General features: G+C 34.5%; 1 protein-coding gene across 12 annotated transcripts in view; it reads left to right on the top strand.

The window, feature by feature from the left end:
- Window positions 1–15,663, top strand: part of LOC135132413 (protein turtle) — a 257,464-nt gene extending 241,801 nt beyond the window's left edge. For 10 of the 12 annotated variants that reach the window (XM_064060557.1, XM_064060548.1, XM_064060517.1 and 7 more), the window contains 2 exons: window positions 5,125–5,203; window positions 12,860–15,663. In XM_064060557.1, coding sequence (XP_063916627.1) covers window positions 5,125–5,203; window positions 12,860–14,144 — 1,364 coding nt within the window. In that variant the 3' untranslated portion in view covers window positions 14,145–15,663. Of the gene's footprint in view, window positions 1–5,124; window positions 5,204–7,399; window positions 7,474–7,885; window positions 7,945–12,859 lie in introns of all 12 variants that reach the window. The other 2 variants (XM_064060580.1, XM_064060588.1) reach the window with 2 other exon arrangements.
- Window positions 15,664–22,938: the final 7,275 nt, after the last annotated feature.

Here is a 22,938-nt window from a genome sequence, read left to right as displayed (position 1 = left end):
TGTATAAAATTTACGCGAAGTTAGGTTTGTGCTTCAATGTTGATTTTTTAAAGGGACCAGTACTAAATGAAGATTATTTGTCTAATATACCTAATATAGTAGTGCCTATAGTGCCTTGAAGAAGAAACTTAAACATCAACGCTATTAAATATTTTTAAAAAATGTCTGTATCATAAAACTAAAAATGTTGTAGGTACTATATTCTTGTAAATTAAATAAATTTTGTAATTTTACTGACCTAATTTTTCACAGTTTAAATTTTCTATAATGTCGATTACTATATAATTTTCCTTATTTCTGGCCTATATTATTTTGGCAATTGTAATTAAATTTTAGCTAACATTCTGCTATACAGTTTCGATATTTTCGTAAAATTTCTCAACCTCCATACCTTATCGAACAAGTAATCAAATTTTGGAAACGTCAGGTAAATGTCTGTTTTTACATAGTTGCCTACAATATTACCGACAAAAATACCCAAATATATATTTTTTTAATATCCTTTAATTTAAAGCGTGACCTTTAATAAAATCGACAAAAGATGACCCAAATTACATCCAGTAAAAATTTCAACTTTAAATCTTTACTCAAACATAAGTTAACACGGGGTATAAAATAAAATTTAAGATGGGAATGCCTATGCCCACTTTTAAAAAAGATGTAGTACTGTATAAAGCCATAGCACAAGCATCTTCAGCATTCGTATGATCACAAATATCGACTGGTACAGGAGTGGAAAATTTGCTTTTCTAAAATTGAAAAATGAAGAAGTCTTGGAGATCGGAAAGTCTTCGTGAACTTTCTCATTTCATATGAGATATCTAGTGTGGGATGATAATTATCTTCGTTAACAATGCTAGACTGTGATTTGACCACAGAGCATTTAATGTTCGAATATGCAAGGTCAAGAATAAAACCATAAGTGTTTGGACAATTATTGTGTTGATCTAGGTTGAGGAAATTTCTAAAAATATCAATGGTTAAATGTATTTATTGCATAAGTTAAGAGCACGGTGGTTAAGAGTAATCATGTCATCTTCACAACTACCGTACTTTTTAGAGAAAAGGTCAAAAAAGAGTTGGAAATCATTGAAAGAAATTGATGGTGGAATATACAAAACAAACACTACTACCTTACAAGTAGGTAGTAGTGCACCGAGAATATCAACAAGAGATATGATAGCAGTAATGTCAAAAAGATCAATGTTGAACGATATAAATGAATTTTGAATGGCTAAAAGAACTCCTCCACATTTAGACGCTCATAACAACTCAAAATTTCTAGCACAACGATAAACCGAAAAATTGTTTGAGATTATTTCACAGATATTAATAAAGTCTTCTAATAACCACGTTTCATTTAGTGCAAGGTACAAGCAGAAGTTGAATTATAAGTTTCCAGATATAACAAGAAATTGAACAGGGATAGTAATAACTAGGGCAACCAACTTAGTTTAAAGTAACGATCCTGAACTGGGAGTATCTTTTAAAGTACCAATCTCTAAATTTTTCTCTCCGTTTTTGTCACGGGGTCTAATTCCTGTTTGAGTTGTTTTATAATAGGCGATCTGACGTAGTGTTCGATCTCGAGCAAGAATAGTTATTTATGCAACAAGTGCAAAAGGTCGAGTCGGATAATACGTCAAGTGCAAGAACACTTTTGCATGTGTTAGATACAACATCATTTTTTCTACAATCGTGGGTATAATGCACCAGTTTTATTGGAGACTTAAATAAAATTCTACAACTAATGTTTCCAAAAAAAAACATAATAAATAAGCACTGAGTGAGTGTTTTAGACCGTGCTGACCCCAAAATAAGCGATTCGAGCGAAAATGAAACAAACCCTGAAATTACCGAGATGGCCAATGCGGCAATATTTAATTTATTGTCCGAGAAATCCCGAAAACAATATGATCTGACATAAAACCGATTCAAAGAATGGTGAGCTGACAAAAATGTTGTGCAGTTAACAGAAATCCTACCCTCGGGTCCGACTATTCCATGATACGTACTTCCCTTTCGGTGAAAGAAAATATGGATATAAATAAAATTTGACGTTGATTAGATTGACATTAGAGTGCAATAATAGTTATTTAGGTAATAAGTACGCAAAATAAAGTTTTAGGGGACGAATCGATAATTAAAGACGAGGCGGCGAAGGAGCCGAGTCCTTAACAAGAGGACTCCGCTAAAGCTTTTTGCGTACGAATTAGTTACATAATTTTTTGGTAAAAGCTCTCCAAGACACAGAAAATCTCAATTTTTTAATTTTTAAAAATAGGTCGTCTAATCTATAGATTACAGTTGTCATTGGGGTACCAAGGCAATCAGTTTATAGATGAAAAAATCATCAATTGTTATTGTAAAAACGCACTTGTGCATAATTTATAATAATTAGTGATTACGTATTACAAAAATGAGTGAAATAGTCCCAGAATCAATTTCCGAGAAAGCTCAAAAAATTACTTTGGATCTGTTTCCGTCTAAATCCCGCAAGCAATACGAAAAGGAGTACCGAGCTTTCAAAGAAGGGCAGACGAAGAATAAAGTGTTAACAGTGAATGAAGACGTGATGTTAACTTAATCTCCACGAAAAATCAAAATATTTAAAGCCATTATCAGTTTGGTCTAAATATTCAATGCTCAAGGCAACGTTGTCATTAAAGGAAAACGTCAAAGTTGAAATATTTTCGAAAGTGTTAGCTTTTTTAAAACGCAACTCAGTCGGTTACGAGCCAACAAAATCGAAAGTACTTTCAAGATAAGAAGTGAATAAATTCCTAAAAGAGGCTGACGACGATAAGTATTTGATGATAAAAGTGGCGGTATGTTTTGGAAAATACGGATCCTGCAGAAGAGAAGCGCTGCACTCCTTACGACTGTCCGAAATTATGGAAAACGGTGACTCTCTCATAATCACCCTTTCCGATACAAAGACGAATCGTAAGCGAGTATTTGCTGTAACCTCGAAAAATGGAGGTGTCATCCCTTTGGAACTGTATCGTAAATATGCTAATCTGCGTCCACGAGTTATACCGCACAACTTTTTTTTATATCATACCGAAATCAAAAATGCACTGTCCAGAGAGTTGGAATACACAGCTTTGGTAAAATGCCTTCGGTAGTTGCAGAATTTTTGAACTTGGTTAATCCTAAAATGTACACCGGACATTGTTTCCGTCGGACGTCCGCCACCTTACTCGCCGATTCAGGAGCTGACTTGGTCACTTTAAAACACTTGGGTGGTTGGCGTCCTTCTGCAGTGACAGAAACTTATATTGAATATTCCGTGGAAAAGAAAAAGAAAGAGTCCAAGTTAGTCATGGGAGGAGAGGAAATTTTGACGTCAACATCTTCATCTTATAGTAAAGCAACATGTATTGCTACTACAGTACTTGATGCAAATAGGAAACAAATGACTGAAAGTGGCGTGTCTTTTTCCGGAGACTCTTTCAAATATGCTTTAAATTGTAGTTTTACGTTTAATATCTCCAAATAAAGAATTGATTTTGTCGTTCAATGCTTCAAATTAATACTTTAATAAATATAATCCCATAAAGGTTGGTATGATACCTTTAGAGAACTAGTCCTCTAAAACAGATTTTTGCGGGCTCAAATGTGTTTCTAAAGCAACCATTTTGGAGAGCGTGTACATTTAATACATCTGATTCGTTATGAAGCGTAACTCGTAATGATCTAGGCTGAGAGCTACCTTCAACAACACCGAGGCGCTGAACCTTTAGGTTGACTTCTTTAAAATTAGCATTAATGGTACCAAGAATATTGTTAGCTGAATGTTTATCTACCTCAAGTTGGTTTTTGTATATTTGTTGGTACCATATCAAATTTGGTGACAAGGTTTGAAAATGTTTTCATAAAACGCCGATTCCCGGCGGACATTAGGGTAATTTCTGCCGTTAAGAGCGCCTCCCTTCGGTTGTACATAAGACACAAAACCTCCAAGGTACCATACCTAATAGACACTGGAGCAGACTTTTCCATTTTACCCGAACGCTATCGCAACAAATATTGTGCATATTTTCCAGTATTGGCGTTACAAACAGCTAGTGATCGAATCATTAAACTTTTTGGTGAAAAGACAATCAATGTGAATTTAGGTCTAAGGTATAGTTTTCGGTGGACCTTTCGAGAGGCCAATGTTACAAACGCTTTTGTTCGTTGATATTGAAAGTACGAACATGCAACAAGCCAGAATTTAAAGTTGCATGGATGCCAGAAGTTTACATTGCTGAAATATGGCGCACTTCTTTCTTTATATTCCTTCCGCCATGTGCATGAAGATAACACTGTGAGGCAAAACAAATATGCAACCCAGAGGTTACATATTTGTTTCTTATGGTGCATATAGAACAGAGAACAGTAAAGCTTGGAGAGAGACAATGACTATCATAGTTCGGCCAATTTACACAATACCTTCATAAATTATACACCTAAACCTTCCTCGTGAATTACTCCTATCTATTGGTGAAAACCGCATAAAAATCCATACAGTAGTTTAAAGTTTTTGAGATTATCGCATTCACACACACAGATAGAGACTTCGTTTTATATATACTATAAATGTAGTGACAAAACAAGCTGTTCTTTTTCAGTAATAAATAAATCAAAACAACCATTTAATAAGACAGACAAATTAAATAAAAAGAAAACCAGCAAAAAGTGTACCAACTCTGTGCCAGCATCCCGAGCATTTCTTGGCGGATCGTCAGCCACAAAATCTAACACCTAAAATCACTCAATACTTCGTAAACTCAGACCAGACAAAATAACATCTGCTTGGGTAGAAGTTTTGGAAAAGGTGGAACGGTCATCGAGCAACGTTTTAAATTATCTTAGTAACAATTATGACACCTCCTTCGGTTGAATAGGTCAAAGTAACAGCTCCTCAGACTCGGTCGAAGTTGACCGTTACGTTTGGTATCTACTGCTCTTAAATTTATTCTTGTTTTTATTTTGATATATTGCCTTTTACCCTTTATTGACATTGTACTTTTTTTTGAAGTACTTCAAAAATATGTAAATTAATTAACCTGAAACATTTGATATAAAGTATTCAACTCATTTGAATATTACTTTTTGTAACAAACTCTTCATTTTCAGCGTACAACATGGTGGCTTGTCGAATAACTGATTCTAGAAACGGAGGAAATGCATCGGATATCCAAGTGCCTTTGAAAAAGTAGGTGTTATGTCTTCTTTACATACTAGTTTTCTAAACTCTTTGCCATGACAACGACGACTATTTTCGTTGTGAAAAATATTAACTATAATGAATGTATTCACTAGTTATTTAAACATAGGTACTTCACCAAGGAGTTTATGTTTTTTTTTTCTGTTACTGATTTGACTTGATGTGACAAGTGAAAGCTAAGCATGTAAAACCACGCTTGGTGAGACAAAAAACTATAATTAAAGATGGTCTGAGATTATGTTTTAAAATAAAAACCAAAAGGATCAAATGGGAACTTTACTTACTTGTGTTACTGATGTTAGATTTAAAGCGAGATGTTTTAAAATACTCGACTGTTCTTCGCACGTAATGAGCTGTTACGGGATTGATAATGAATGTATTCACTAGTTATTTAAACATAGGTACTTCACCAAGGAGTTTATGTTTTTTTTTTCTGTTACTGATTTGACTTGATGTGACAAGTGAAAGCTAAGCATGTAAAACCACGCTTGGTGAGACAAAAAACTATAATTAAAGATGGTCTGAGATTATGTTTTAAAATAAAAACCAAAAGGATCAAATGGGAACTTTACTTACTTGTGTTACTGATGTTAGATTTAAAGCGAGATGTTTTAAAATACTCGACTGTTCTTCGCACGTAATGAGCTGTTACGGGATTGATCATTATTGGCATTATAAATTAAGACTTTCCAAAGTGTTTTGTGGTTTAGTTCATTGTTAAGCAAGGGGTTTTCCAGTCATAAACAAGATATTATTTAGAGGTTAACTTAGCTTTATACATGAATAAACTTTTAAGTGGTGTTTGGTTCGATGACTGTAAGTCCATCATAGTGTACTTATAGTTACCTATTAAATAACCCTTGCGTAAAAAAACATGTAGGTGTACGACGACATCCCTAAAAATCATCGTCTCCAGACAGATGCGCTATGATTATTCCAACGTAAGGTCAAAGAATATTCACTAGAATTAGCAAGAAGCGACACTCTCAGAGACTAGAGTGTCTACTGCGCAGGTTCCCCAAAGTGTGGCTAGTAAGGCTATATCGTACTGTGCTGTCTTTGTTTGTTGTAAACGTATAGTTGTAATACAGACGTTAGTTCTCAGATATTTCATACATATTTTAATCCTGCAACATTCGTAACAAACACGTCTACTTTGTCGGTTAGTTTCGTTTACACATAGTAATTTAATCATTTGAAAATGGAGCCACCTATAAAGGAAAAACGAGGTTATTTCTGTGTTGTGATGTGTTGTTTAACGCAGAACGGTGGAAGATTAAGTTTTTTCCATTCCCTAAAAATGTTAAAAGGAGTAGGATAATAGGAACGAAACTAAATACATATTTATAGTTATAATATGTATATATACTTGTCCAAAAGGTATAAGGTTATATGACCATCATAAAAGTGGTTGACCGCAAATAAATACCCCCTTTGTGTGGTTTGCACTAAGCTTACAGCAATAAATCGTCTTCTAAAGATTTCTTGCTCACATTTAACAGGGCCGGCTTTCAAACCGAGTGGTTATTTCGGAACCCTCAGCGGCTGCAGGTAGTAAAGAAATAGTGGAGTGGTGGATTTTCATATTTAGTGAAAGCCGCCCCTGAACGAAAGCACAACAGCCGGTCGAGCTGCAGTGGACACGTTATTTACGACCCTAAAACCTTTTCTATTGTAAACAACTTAACTTCGACACAATGGAATGATTCTATGATGGCCATATAACCTTATAGCTCTTGGTCCACTATATTATATATAGGTATTTAAATATTTATGTCTGTGTTTTGTAGACAAATAAATTATTTATATCAGTATGTCATTATGTGGTCAACATTCATTCTTTCATAACACACTACTTTTAAAATCCCCAACAAAATGGCTGAAGGCACCAAAATTGAGCAGCAAAACATCAAAGGCAGCGGCACGAGTATCGCTTCTTGTTCATACTTGTTAATATTCTTTGATAAGGCTATGAAATCCACCACGTGTCTCACATTCGCTGAAGTACGCCGTAGTATATTATGAATATGGATAACTGCTGACAGTAGTTAATAGTGGGAGAAGCAAAGAGTATCAGTAAGTATTAGTCTGATTTAAGGAACTAGCGAAATTAATTCCGTTGTTATGGCAAAGACTCTTGATCTTTTCCTTAAAGGGCATAAGGTTATTTATCTCCTCTTGTAGGACGGTTGAATCCGAGTCGTACCGTGATTACGAGAGCGTGTTTATTATTCCTGGGACAAGCGTTGACACAAACCGTAAGCGTCAGGCATTGAATGGTTTCCGCTAAATCATGCGATCTTTGTTTAGATAAATATCTATTAGTTTTAATTTGAGTGAACAAAACGATCGCATTTCGTAGCGGAATCTGAATTAGATTCCTGTAGAGCTCAAGTATATGAAAATGATTACCATAAACTTGAGCTTAAGTGTGCTTCATTTGTTCCTGGAATGTGGACCTCTCCATAGGGTTGGTCTTTTCTGTGTAGGTGCATTAGATTTTATTATAGACTTTTAACACATTTCGCGTCTTTTAACAGCAAAGATACTAAGATTAATCGACAAAAAGTGAAGTTACTGTTGTCGGTTTATCTTATGGTAAACATTATCACTTTGCAAAATCTTTCTTTTTTTTTTCAATAACTAAACGCGTCTTTCTGCATTACCTAGTTTCTGATCCCAAACGTGTGTTATTTGCCGCCATCTGGATCTGCGCAGGAGGAAAAAAGGTGAAGGAATTCGCGGTTGTTAACAGATCATATTCGCACATTTCACCTGTATATATGTTCTATTTCAACAGTGCACATATGATTTATTCTTATTTATCGCTTTTATGCCCCATCATGGTAAAACATTCCAATTTTGAATATAATTGCAGCTGCCATCAAATTTCCTTTTCATAAAAAATAAGCATGTACTCCTAATTGCCATTAACTTAATGTATTCAAATGACTTATGGTATATGGCTTGTGATTGCATGAATCTTTTTCGTGTTTATTGATATATCATTATATTGGTACATTTATTTTTCCTAATATGATCAAACACTAAACGATTAACCACTGAGAACTATCGCCTACATATGTGTTCGTAAATGAAAATAAGATTCTTCAGATGAGCACAATGACTGTTTCATTATACATTATACAACGGTTTTTTTCATTTTTTTTTGCCGCTTGTTTCTTCCAGAACTGATGTTTTTCTAGATATAATTATTATACTCATTCAGATTCTTTCAGTGCTTTAGTTTTTCTTCTTCTTTTGAAGAATTGTTAACAAGTTATACGATACAGTGTAAGTTTCTTATTAAACCGTGTAGTGGGCCAGGGACATTGGACATATATAAATTGTACTATTTCATTAAAAAAAAACTTGACAAAGACAGTGACATGAACGTTCTGTTCCCATTGCTTTTCATTGATCTGATTTACTCATCATCCCTAGTTTTTTTATCCCTGATGCAGATCTTCGTCTAGTCATTTTAAAACCTACTAAAATTCTGTACATACTAAAATAGTCACCATAAAAGATGATATATAGGGATTCCTTAACAAATAGTACAACTTAAATTTCTCTAGAAAAGAGGGTTCTTAAATTTTTATCGGAAAACTTTTTATGCTTTGTAATAACCCGAACATTCCACCAAAATTGAGACATACAGAATCTGGAAGCACACAAACTTCAAAATTTGGCTACGAGCTGTAATAGTCATCAAAATAGTGCTCTACGTTATGTTCTGAAATTGCAGATGGGTTCAGATACAAAGTAGTGAAACTCAAAGGCGAAAAAGTGACTCTGAATTGAGAAACAAAAATATGGGGGAAATATCTTTTATTCGTTTTATCAAACTGCTGTCGAAAAATGTTCTTTTCTGGAGAAGAAAAAAGCTACGAGATACATCTTAAGGGACAGTATTTTCTCAGATGCAAACTTGCTCGTCTTTAAAAAAAACTATAAATTCATGTCATAAATGTACAATTTGTTGTGAAGTTTATTAATTCATTTCTCTAGTTTGCAGCATCCTCATTAAAATGGATGCAATACCCAAGTTTATTACAAGGATGTGGCAAATTATAGCAATTTACGCCTTAAAAGTTATAGTATAACTAATGTACAAAACATTTTTCAGACTTTTATTATTTAAATATACGTAAATAAAATCACTTCCATTTCAATACAAACTTTATTAGCATGGTATTACAATACAAATAGGTACTGAGAACTTTTAAAGATCTATCTTTGTCTGTGGAACCTCTTCCAACATAAAAAAATAAAATAGCGGGTATTTTAACTTCCGCCACTGACAATAATTGAAATTTTTATTTTTCACTTTTTCGCGGAAATTGTGGTATACTAATGTGCTTATGATGTATTTTGACTAACAAATAAAATATTTATACCATAATTATGGTATAGTTGACAACTCTGAGCCGAGTACAAACCGTCTATTAAGGAGTACTAGAATCGCGCGAGGGGTAAGGGCTAAGCAGACAACATTTAATTACATCACAAACAAAGCACATTTGAAAATACAATAGACACGTATTAAATGCAATCGAAATCAAAATAAATCTGGTACCCCCTCGCTTATAGAGTGCGCGCTTCAAAAATAAAATTTATTTAAGATTCAAATTGTAGAACAATCACACATAAATAATAATACAACATAAAATACCCTCTGTCGCTTCGATTCTATAATAATTTTCAAAGTTATTTCTCCCAAAGAATCAAATTTCTTCTTTGGGGTGTTGGACAGATTTATTTTTGCAATTATTTATTTGCGAAAAAATCTGTCCAACACTCCGAAGAAGAATTTTAATTAAAAACAACATAATAGTGGATAAAAAAGAAACCAGTTAAAAAAGAATCAAAGTTTCAGTTTAACATTAAGTACTACTCATGAAATATTTTAAAATTTCGAGTGATATATTCCAAGTTGTAAATAGTAAGTTAAGGAAGTCGATTCAGAACTTTAGATATAGGTTGCTAAATTAAGTTAAAATTGTGTTAAAACCATGAAGGGTTAAAATCCCTAGGTAAAATAAATTGATTCATTCATTAATTTTTTTGAGTCACTCTCTATAAGCAAATCCAAAAGACATGAATGCACTGAGAAATCACAAGCACAGACTCATAATATTTTGCACATTTTAGGTAGAATTTATTCGACAAAATTTTGAGGTGACGTTATCAGTTTTTTTTTTTTTGAGGGGGGATAATCAAAATTCGGTTTTGCTGATTCAAAATTAAATAAAAAAAATGCTGGTATATAAGTTTAATTTTTGTACGAAAATCTGTACGTTTCTGGTAAAAACTTAACATGGATTCATAAACTACACAAGTAGGACTATGTTATTTTATACAATTTAAAATCCATGTGCAATTTTGTGTCCCGTCATCACATCACATTGTTGGTGGAGACGATTAGACAAAATTTGGTTAGCGTTTTACCATCCACAATAAATTCATAATACACATATAAAATTTGACAACAATTGGTGTGGTGGTTTCGGAGATTACCTACCTAACAAAAATCGACCGAGACGACGGACAGACAAACAAACGGAAACAGGAGAACCGTTTTTTCGTACTCTAGGGGTCATGACATGTCGAGAAAATTTGAAGGCAGATTACATAACTTTCTTGACATACGCTCGGGAAGTAAAAAGCGGACAAAATTTAACATACCGTTCAACACGTGTCTGCACTGGCACCAATGGCCCAATAGAATGAGAAGTGACCCTCGAATTTTACCTGTCCTGCATTTCAACCGCTAAGGGTTGATGTCAGGAATGCAAAAAAGCATGTGTGGTTGAGGAATTTCATTTTGTTTAAGTGCTTTTTCGAAGTCAAATTTAAACCACAATTAATGTTTACGGTGTTGTAAAACATCTGCTTCATATACCGTATGATTTTTTTAATGGGACATCAGGCAATGCTCTTGAAACGAAAAATATGAAAGTCGTAGGGCCTAATTTAAACTCAATTTATCTCAAAGACAATGCCATTTACACATAAAATAATTAACCTACACCTTACGTCTGTCACCTCTTCTTGTGTCAAATTTAAAGAATCATACGAAACTGCAAAGGATGAACTAAATATATCATTACTGTAATCGAAGTCAACCCGAATAAAAACACGAGAATATTGTGAGGTATTATTTTGTGTACATAAAATCACTTTTTGTGTCACAACTTTGGTAGAATAGGAAACTGCAAATTTCTGTTTTTTTCTATCATATTTTTTTTCCTTTTGTTGTCTGTTAGCGATTGTGTTAGACGGATGTTCTTCGCAACCATGAACCTGAAATTTTAGGTTTAATTTGAGATTAACGTGAAAGTAATAAAACGGTAAGCAATGTATTTTATTGTCACTTTAAAGACGGTGTTTACAAATAATGCTTATTTACCTATCGCTTAATGATCTATGATAATTTGTGTTAACGTTGCACAAGTTGTTCAAAAGAGTAAATAAATTCTGGCCATTCGTTTTTACCATTTATCTCAGAGATTAAATAAGTGCTATGAGACACTGTTTAGGCGTTACAGAAAATTAAATGTTTCTTCACCCGAAAATTGATGGCATCATTAAAAAAAAAATGGTCGAATGTTATTTCAACAGAACTTCCCTTGCCCTTGAAGTATAGTAAAGCATATCCAGCATTTTAGAAAAATTATTCTCCTATATTTTTTTGCGAATCTTATTTTTTTAAGAGAACGTCATCACATTGTTGGTGGGAATTATTGCACAAAGTTGCTAGCGTTTTACTATCTACATGATATTCATAATACACATATAAAATTTGACACCTATCGGTCCAGTAACTTCAGAGGTCATCTGTCTAAAAAAAATTGCCACAGACGACGGGCAGACAGACAGAAATGGGACAATTATGTTTTTATAATGTACGGGTCATAACACATCGAGTAAATGTCAAAGTAGCCAGTCGCCCGATGGACTCGATTACAATACTTTCATAGCTTACGCTCGGGAAGTAAAATTTACTAATGATTCTTTGTTAAAACACATGCAGCTGATGTATAGATGCGAGGAAAATTCTTTTTAATTGACTACGAATATCGTTTAATTCTACTAGTACAAATCGCTGTATTAATCAAGAAGTTTTGACTATTTGATTGCGATGTTTAATGAATGAAATTTAGGTTATTAGAAACCTTTGTTATTAGAAGATAACATCATCATTAAATATTTACTAACAAATATTGATCTACTAAATTAATTTAATTTTTTGGATGCATATTTAAGAAGCAATGGTATTTAATGTGTAAATTCAATAATTTTTTTTAACCATATGTTTCAAATTGAAGAAGGTACATTTTATAGTGTGCCGCAAAGTTCTACTTGATACTTATGTTTTTCAAGAGTGAATTGCTGAGAATGCTCGTTAAATTTTAATTTCGTGTTTGTAAACAAAATTCATGTACGTATAACACCGAATCACATGTTCATATTACTAGAAATAAATATACCTGAAAACATGTACTAGTTTCTAACTAAAGTAAAATGTAGTGATCAGAAAATGGTATTTTTTAGATGTTCACGTAAGTGCATTTTAAAAAGGAAAAATAAGTGTGCTTAATTATGTGTGGTTGCTTACTAACAAATTTTATGTTATCACAGACTTAGAAAAGGCCGAATATCAGGTTTGAGGCTCATCAGTTTTATTATAAACTGGATATGGCCTCGAGACAGATGCCGAACTGGCAGCAGTGTAAGTTGGCATCCGGATTATTTGCATACTGGTTCTCCGTCGAAGTCTCTTGGTCGTATCTCTAGAGCAGCAGATGGTCGTTTTGTTTTGGCGGATTCCATTTTAAGTCTACGCACCGATAGTCCATCAAACGTCAGCAGCAGTGATGATGGAGGATTTTTACCACGAAAGGGAATACGAAACCGAGCGTCATGGCGTAAACCACTAATTGCTTATCCAAGTCAACTGAGTTTAAGATCTGATGCTTCAGGACAAAGCGCTAGGGACCCAAGTGGTTTGTTCAGTAATTTAGTACAACGCACCCATTACCCCGTCAAGCCCATACCGACTATATATACTCCCGCAACACCAAATTTTCAATCTAGTTCGCCAGCTACTTCAAGCGCTTTGCTGCTGTCACCATGGAGTCCTCTTTACTTTAGTGATTTAAGTTCTGTACGTTATACGAGTTCCGGGGAACGTTCCTATCCTACGCCTCCAGGATTTGTACAACTAAAATCAATACATGAGCGTTATTCACAAGAGCTGCCATCTTTACGTGCGATTCATGAAGAATCCCAAGTTTTTATACCAGTTCATCCAATCAGAGAAAGTCCTACACAGCGAATAAAATTTCCGCCTCCACATCCTGGTTCCAGGCCGAGGGCAAGACTACTACCAAGACATGCAAGAATTGCACGCAGTGCTCCCGAATTAGGTTCACCTGACCATTTCGATCGTTCCCCTGAAAGCAGATCTAGTTCAAGCGGATTTGGCAGTAAAAATACATCTTCACAACAAAACCAAAGTTCACAAAGCGGTAGTACGTTCACTGAATGGAGATTGCCACCATACAGACCCCCACCGCCGCCTCCATCATCTTTGCCTCCTCCACCACCACATGTAAGGCATTGGTTAGAGCTAGCTTCATCATCGCCATCAACCTCAGATCAAATACCAAAATCTGTTGATGTTGGCAGTGTTGATGGCCACTATGAATTTGATCCATCCACCCCGACACCAACACCATCGACACCCACTGGTTCTAGAGATGTCGATTTAGATACTGGGCCTGTACGTAAAGTTTATAGTACGTTACGGAGCAGGTACGATAACATCGATGCTCGAGTTCAAGCTATGAAGGAAGAATTTAATGAATTTAGAAAGCGGCAAGCAAAACGAAGACGTAGTCACGAGTTAGAGAGTGCCTGTTGACATTTAGTGTGTGTGATTCTTGTTGAAATACTATTTACGAAATTGTGTGATCTTATCGTCAAAAGTCACTAAGAAATATGTTCTAAAAAATAAATTCAAAAGGTACATTAATAATAAGTAATCAAGACTCCAAAGAAATCGGAAATGATGTGAGTTATATTAGCTACTATTAGTTTTAAACACATACACATTTTAAGTTTATTGTGTTCATTATACAACTAGTGCACAGCTGTACGAAATTTTTCGGGAAAATGGAATGATTGTGACGTCTTGTTTGTTTAATAAATCTAGCTACGGTTATGTAAAACACGATGATGTATTTATTAAACATTTAAAAAATTCAAGTTTCTATCACCTACTACAAATTGTTTTCTAAGCAAAATCTGGTCTTGTTTAAAAAATCCATTACTTCATAAATTGTATGTATAACTACCTATGTATTTAGGACTAAATTATGAGATTATTTGTAAAGACAAGTTCTAATTGTACCAAAGGCAAAAATGATAGAAATACACATACATAACAAAAGAAAGAAGCTTAATGTAACAGAAGTGACGAGTTCTGATCTACAACTCTTTAAACTCCGACTTCATCAACTTGAATCGGAAATATTTTTCTATTGTTGTTTATCGTCATTCCTTAAGAAATACAAAGAAGTGTTTTGACTACGAATTCTCTTTGTTAGTATACGTTGCTATGTATGTCTTTAAATTTACAAAATATCTAAACTTTTTTTCTCGAAACTTTCGAACAGGTGTGCCCTAACATGAAGTGTAATTGTACATTTAACATAGACATCGTATTTTTACTGTACCAAATTGTCATTAAACTCAATTCATCTCTTATTTTATTAAACAAGTAGGGCCATCGGAAAATGTGATTTGTGGATACCAAATTATCGATCTGGTTTGGTGCTGCCCCCACCCGACCATGTGCCACCGTTTTTTGATCGATTTTATCTACGCCAACAAATAATTCTAACGCTTTAGCGCGACTCCGATCGCGATCAAATTGTACACGAGAGGCTGTTGCGACATTGTAATAAGTACTAGATGTTTTAGAATGAAATTTGTATAATGTACCTTCGCTCTAGGAGCAAAACAGGACAACTCCTGTATATAATTCAAAATTGTACTAGCAGTTAAAAACCGTTAAAGTTTTTATTTTTCATCTCTGACCATTACCTATTTATGTACAAATTTTTAATTTTATAGTTATGTAGGTGTGTACATCTATAGTTTTGATTTTCTTATAATGTCTGAAATAAGTACAAGTTATATTTAGTGCAAATTTTTAAATGACTTGAGTGGTTCGAGTGAAGTGATATACTGACAGATGTTACAACACACGAATTCCAACAATTTTTAAGAAAGTCCTCCATATATTAATTAATTACTTCAAAGTGTAAGGGGCAAATAAATTACTATTTTGATTTACTTGCCTTTTTTATTATTGTTATTCTTTATTATTTTTAAATAAGGACGGAAACACTTTTTAAATAAAATTTGCATGTCTTCTAGGCACTCAATTTTTTCTAAAAACATCCCAGTAAGTTTTCTGATTGTACCATTACTACCTATTACTACATAAATTATATCATTTCACAGCACACTGAAAATTAGCAGTAGCATTTTTAGTTGTACGTGTTGAGTAGTAAAAAATAAACAGTTGTTACTATGTAACTGCGCTGTATAAAGCATCACATTTGATTGAAATACAATAATGTTGCCAGATCTCATAAAAATTGGTTTTATTTTCGAAGGTTCGTTTATTACCTATTTAACAAAATAGCAAGGAGGGTAGAGTAACAACGGAGGGATAATACGGTGAAATTTGTGGCACCCCCTTCCCTGGATCTAAACACCGCTTATGACTGCACTCCCGTAACCACGCCTCTAGGTCCGAAAATATGTATTGCCAACCAGTGGCAGAACAATTTAGTTTATCATCCGTCTTGGGGATATACCGTATAATAAATTTTGCCTTCTTGCTTATTTTTTTTTTTAAGTGTAAATGCTTGAATTTCTATCAAGAAATATCTCGAACTATATTATTATACAACTTTTGTATGAACTGTTGTCAGAATGATCCCTAAAAGTTGGGAGTTCACAACTTTATGGCAGGAACATAACGGTAATAAAAACTCATTATGTAAAATATGTAGTTTTTTAGTTCTTTCAACAGTTGCAAAATGTTGTAACAACACTGAAGGTTGAGGTAGTTTTTGGATGTAGATTTGGTTGAGTAACTCATTGGAAGAATTTGGTTTATATATCTAGAGGTAAGTACATTTAGTATATGTACTTGCGACCAGTTGGATAAAACCACTGATAAAAAGTTAGGTTGGTAACTGAAGCGTTTTTGGTGTCGTTGGGTAGCAACCGATCAATTTGAACCCACTAAACGGACTCACAACAAACAATTTTTAAAAACTTACACTAGGGAGTGGTTTTATTCGAATGGTCGCAAGTATATACATATACTAAAAATCATTAAACAATGCTTATACGTAACGGACAGTATATGATGTCATGCGTTTACCACGTTTATATATCATACAAATTAATTGGTTTGAGGACTGTCAACAAACTATTGGTTTCTTATTGTTTGTTGTATTTATGCTTATGGGAGTTACAAGAACGTTAGTATGTTGCTAGTATGAAGAAAAAAGTTCAGGAATAACATATATTTCAGTTGTTTGAACACTCAAAGTAATGCAATGTGCTGCATAGGTGCTGCGAATTTTACCTTTTTCATGTATGTAATCCTATGCCTTGATGAGCATTCCGTAACATTTTAAAGTCAGAGAGATAAATCAATTATTATTAAAGCAGGTGAAAACAGTGCACAACAATGTTATTATTATTAACGATATTATTACTTTCTTTTTTCAATCTATTGCCCCTCTGAATATTCCTTTCGTTTGTGTAAAAAAGCGGAAATCGATCAATTAATAATAATGTTCATAGCAAGTCTCAAAAATATATTTTGCATAGTTTTGTGCAGTACTGAATTTTAAGATTGTTATACAAACGAAGAATTGAATCGCCGAAGAATATGATCAAATCCATCTCATACTTCGATTTCGAGAGTGACAGAAAAGTTTAAGCACACCAGTAGTTACTCAAGAAGACCAGGACAAGACCGACCCACTGCAAGGAAAAATGTTTTTTAAAAATACACTCACCGGCATGAAAAACGGGCTAGCTAATATTTTTCTGAGTACAGTGACAGTGCTTCGAAGTTTTTACTACGCTTATTTTTGATATTGTTTCTTGACCAGCTTATTAATTGAGTGTACCTGCACCCCACACTTTAGATAAGCTTTTCAGAATGTGTGTTTAAAGGAATGAGAGAATATCCCACAAGAATAAACAGACAATTTATTTCGTGGGATGCCCTGGAGAATGGCAGCAGTCTTACAGGCTCGTAGGGGAAATACCCGTTACTAGCGTCCTTAAAAAGTGTGTCAATGATCATTGGTTTTGTTGTTTTTTTTTTTGGAAATTTTAATTTTTTTGTTCAGCTTTGATTATTGAATTTTTATCATTTTCTATTAAAATATATAGTTTAGTTCTTTTTGGACAAAAAAAATACAATAAACGGTGCATAACAACATCAAAGTATTGCAGCCGAAATCGTACTTTATTTTGCATATTTTCTAATCTTTCAAAAAAAAATACCATTTTTCCACCGGTGAGTATATGTACACTATAAGAGACCGGGGTGTAACAGCCAGAAACCTACAAACTCAACCTGTTCAGACTCATAAGTTCAAATTAGTTAATGAGAGTAGATTATGTCTACACAACTGGGACAGACGAATTCCTGTTTATCGGCGTCGTACCGAACATGCATGGAACGTCATTGTTCGGTGATGGCTCATTTTTGATTTGAGGGGTCATTCCATTAACGGCACGTACAGACTTGGTATTGTTAAATAACGGGGTAATAATAACTGCTAAACGATACATCATGGACGTTCTTCAAGATCATGTTGTTTCTTGTGCTCTCTATGTTGGCCTAAATTTTTTGATAATGAAAGATAAGTTTTTTTTAACAGTTTAACGCAGCACAACGTATACACGTCAAGTCGTGACTTCGTGAGATCTTAATTTTACGTGTGAGTTGTTATAATAATTTTACAAAGAATTCTCCGGTATTTTGTTAGTTCTGTTTATTACACTCTCTCAATATGTCCTAAACACACATTCTGTAATAATGGTTATGTACTATAAGTATTTTCCTGTAAAGGCCTCTAGCCGTTCGGTCTAATAAATTATTATTAATATTATTAATGTTAATTATATTATTATGATGCACGGCCGCACACAGTCCACATAGTGCAAAATTACCTAGCTGCTGGCATCAATACTATCCAGCAAGAAATCAAGACCTTAACCCTATCAAGCAAGTTTGGAACACCATTGGCAGACGAGAAAATCCACTCTGGATGACGGCTTGGACTAGATGCCCCAAGGCCGCTGATTTTAAGTGTAGGTCGAAGGTGTGAAGTTGTCAGACGCAATGGGGGGGGGGGGGAACACCAAATATTAATTGCTAAATATTAAAATCAAATTTTTCAACAGTTTCAATTTCTTTATCTTTAATTTTTTGTCGGAGCTTGAGAGTTGTGAATATCAAGTCTGACCATCTCGGAAAACCACATAAAAATTTTTTCTTTGCATAAATCTCATAAAAAAAATTTACCCCATCCACATTTTTTCTGCGCCATTTACAAATAGTATTAATGAGGTGCGAGGTAATTGATAAAAAAATAAGTAATAGGTTCCTTGCAACTGGCTAAGGTAATGATCGACAGCACGTATGTCGACAGTAACAAGTAAAAAGTCAGAAGTCTATTAATTAGGACTCAAGGAGAATATTTGACTATTGTACAATGTGCATTATCACTGTGAGTTTTAAAGGACGAAGAATAATTATCCAGCAATTTCTAAAATATAGGTATTTAGGGCGGCAGACTAAGTGGCACAGAGTTTCTCGAGGGAATCGGTGTATGGGGTACACATGCGGGAAAACACTTTCGTAGCAGAATTTAGTGAAAGATGAGTTGTGAAAGTATCTAATAAAAATAAATAAGTAACGAGACGTTTATTGTTGGTCATGTACTATACAGAATTATATTTTCTAGTAAGTAAAAATTTGTAAACAACACGACTTAAATAAAAAAAAGTGTTTTTATTTTTCAAAAAACAGTTAAAAGTCGCAAAGTAAAATTGTCATTAATTTTTCTGTTACAATAAGTGTTAGAAATAACATCCCTTGTTTCTAATACAGGCTTCCGCACGCCGAATCAGTGATTGTTGCGTCCTAAAGATCATATCAGGATTAGCTGTAATGTTTGTTGCAACTTCCTCAATACGATTTTTCAGCTTCTTAACTGTGTCCAACGGGGTCCGATATACCTACTGCTTCGTGTGGCCCACAAAAAGAAATCGCAGGGATTGAGATCGGGAAACCAAGGAGGTCAGTCTTGACACGCTTATGCCTAGATTTTCTTCTAAGACATTTAAAATTTCGGGTTCCGCATTTAGTATTTGGTTGGTTCTTTGGCAACGACAGTCCGACGTATCCTCTTCATTGCAGAGACGTCGAGGTTCAAGACCATATCCAAATGCCATGGCGGTCATTTCGGCGTTTGTATAACCTTACATTTTTTAAGAAAATCTCTTTGAAAACACTTTGGCGAAAAACGCCAAAAAAATTTCACAAAAAAACTTTCTGTTGCTGAGCAAGAATTGGCATTTTTTACTTCCAAAGTAAAATTAGCCCACGGCAAATGTTGCCTATCAAAAAATTGCCGTAAATCAGTGGCACACACCAAATTTTAATCAAACTCAAAAACGAAAGAACTTTTACTAAGGTGATTTTGAGTTATGACATGTGCTTCTCAAGCTCAATTTCCCGTTTCTTTTTTGAGATACCTTTCAGAAACACTCTGTATATAGTATATTGTGGTTGTAGTTTTTAAATTCAACCCGTGTTTCTCCTTACGCCCAAAATACATGCAGTCGGGGCCACCTTAATAAACCTATTAAGTACTTGTGCTGCGTTTAATTTTCGAAAACATCAACAGCTGGCTGTGCTGAGGTATTGTAATATTATACTGCGTCACAAAGTCAGAAAATCGCAACAAAAAGACGAAAAACAAATCCCCAGAACATAAAAACAAAATTCGCAAATTTGAAAGTTTTAAATTAATTAAGTATTTAACACGCATATCCAAATCTGCATATGGTACCATTCAAACAGATAATCACAATTGACCACCAATCCCCAAACGTAAGAACAAAATTCGCATATTTGCAAATATCAAGCATCAGTGCGCTTGTACGACATTACGAACAACATGCGCAGAACTGTACATCCATAAAAACCGCCAATCTCAATTACTTTCATTAAAATCGGTACCCAAACTAAAACAGTAGCATGCGATACTTAGTCGCATGAAAACAAGTTCAAAGAACGCCGCCTTTACTAGCAGAGATGCACCAAGTTGACGCAACGAAGAGATGACGACATTGAAACCATAATGCTAGCTGAAAAAGCTTAAAAATTTACGAGTTAACCTAACCCAAACTCGCGTAGATCCGTCAGAGACGAAATCCTATTCGGACTAAACTAAACCTTATAAAACAGCGAAATAAAAGTCCCATTCCGGGCAAACTATCTATTAAATCTTTTTATTACATCTAACATCGCGGGAGACAAAATAAATGGGGAAAAATCAGGAGTCAGGACCCAGGTGAAGAGGACAAAGTTCTGGTACCTGAGCAGAAGATGGAGGGGTTTTAGGATGTTAAGCAATTTATTACAATCCCCTATTACTTCGTGCCGAGAACCAACACTGTGGTCTGCCCAAGGCATTTCCCCTCCGAGATAAAAAAAAAGCGAAATTTACTCAAGTCTCGAGGTACCGTGGACCACGCTGTCAGTTTACTTCGCAATTTTTTCCCTATTTTTGGCTGAATTTTGAAGAAAACCAGACTTGGAAAATTTTGCTGAGATCTATTTAGAAGTTAGAAAAATGTTCATGTTGCATCTGTGTATCTATACTCTAGTTAGGGACCAATTCCAAGTTGGCCGGCGCAACTCAACTTTGCGCCACCGATTTGCGCCAACAGTTATTATAAATTTTCAAGTTCAAAATTTCCATTAATGTAACGAGGGTGCAACAACGTCGTTTATCCTCACCTTTACTCGAATTTTTGAATAAATTAACAGCAACACCCGCTAAAACTTGACAGACGACCGCAATTTTTCGAGATAAATTGCGCCAACTTGAACTGCGCAAATCGGTGGCGCAAAGTTGTGAGTTGTGCCGGCCAACTTGGAATTGGCCCCTAATAAGTCTCTTATCTCGCTTTTGCTACGCTAATATGTTCTCGACTTCGGCCGTACTTATTAAGCGTTTAATTTATACGTTTTTGTAGGTGGTTTTCGATGCGTTTGGTGCGAACAGATAGCGTCGGGGGTGGAAGGAATTTTTAGCGTTAACAGATGTTCTCGTTTGCGGGCAGTACTCTTGGCTTTGCGTCAGCATTAGGTCGTCTGGGACGATCTTCCGATAATTAACCCATTGCCTTTTATGAAAATTAATCCAACGTTCCCTCGGTTTCCGGATGCGACTCCTGCGTTCGCGTATATTCGCATATATTTTAGGTGGGGTTTTGAGAGGTTTCCGATCCGGAACCACTTTAATCTGATTTCTTTGCAGTTAATAATTTGGATTTTATTACAGTTTAATACGATTCCGTTCTATTATTTTTGGGATAGATTTAGGAAACCTCACACTTCATGCGACTTTAATGCTTCCACCGTAATTTAGAGCATTCATTGTTGATACTATTTTCTAAACGTTTAGCCTCGTTGAAAGGCTCTGGAGATCCAGTTTTGCTTTCATCTCACCACCCAGTAACCGTTCATTTTCTCGTGAACCAATATTCCCACCCGGCGTATTTAGCGTATTAAAGAAAGTTTATAATTGCTTATCTCTCTTTTCGAATATTTTATTGTCATAATTAGCATAGATTTAAGTGCATGTTTTAATACGGTTAATTTTAGTTTTTATTCTCGGGGGAAGGTTTCTTCGATTTCCATTTTTTGATAATACTTCGCCAGCGTGTAAATACCCAGTCGCAGTTTATTGAATGAATAATAATTGCATTACTCGAATTTGTATCTTGTAATTTTCTAAGTTTAGTTATTACAGAACCAGATGCAAGTAATAAATTATTTTTTAGGAGGTACCGCACATATTGAAGGATTTGTTAGTTTAGTCGTAGGTTTTTAATCGCATTGAGTTGTTAGTGGATTTGTAGAAATAATTTAAATAGTTTCATGGGTTATTTTCGTAGATTTTAAGATTGAGGTAATAGACAATAATTACGTAGCATTTATGCATGTTTTATTTATGTAAGTTTACCCCTATATTTTATTTTGTGTTTTTCCTGGTATATAATTAATCATTTTTCTTCTATCATGTTTGTATTTTTTATTATTCAATATAAGTATTAAATGTTAGGAGCGTTTAATTATTACCTCTTCCTCCACATGCAATTTACCTCTTCCATTTCCAAGGAATTGGACCTACACCCAAATAAATAATTTGGGCACGGCAAATGACACGATGCGGCATTTGGAAAGAAAGCAGGTAGACTAGTGACTGGGAGTAAAACATTTTTAGACGAGAAAATTCTGACAGATCGATAACTGTAAATAGTAGATATCTTGGAAGTATGTACATATTTGACTAAAAATATTGGAATACCTA

Source organism: Zophobas morio, unplaced genomic scaffold (assembly GCF_036711695.1).
Source record: "Zophobas morio isolate AGI-343-1 ecotype UQ-CSIRO unplaced genomic scaffold, CSIRO_AGI_Zmor_V1 ptg000002l, whole genome shotgun sequence".
NCBI lineage: Eukaryota > Metazoa > Arthropoda > Insecta > Coleoptera > Tenebrionidae > Zophobas > Zophobas morio.
This window is presented reverse-complemented; position numbering and strand designations above follow the sequence as displayed.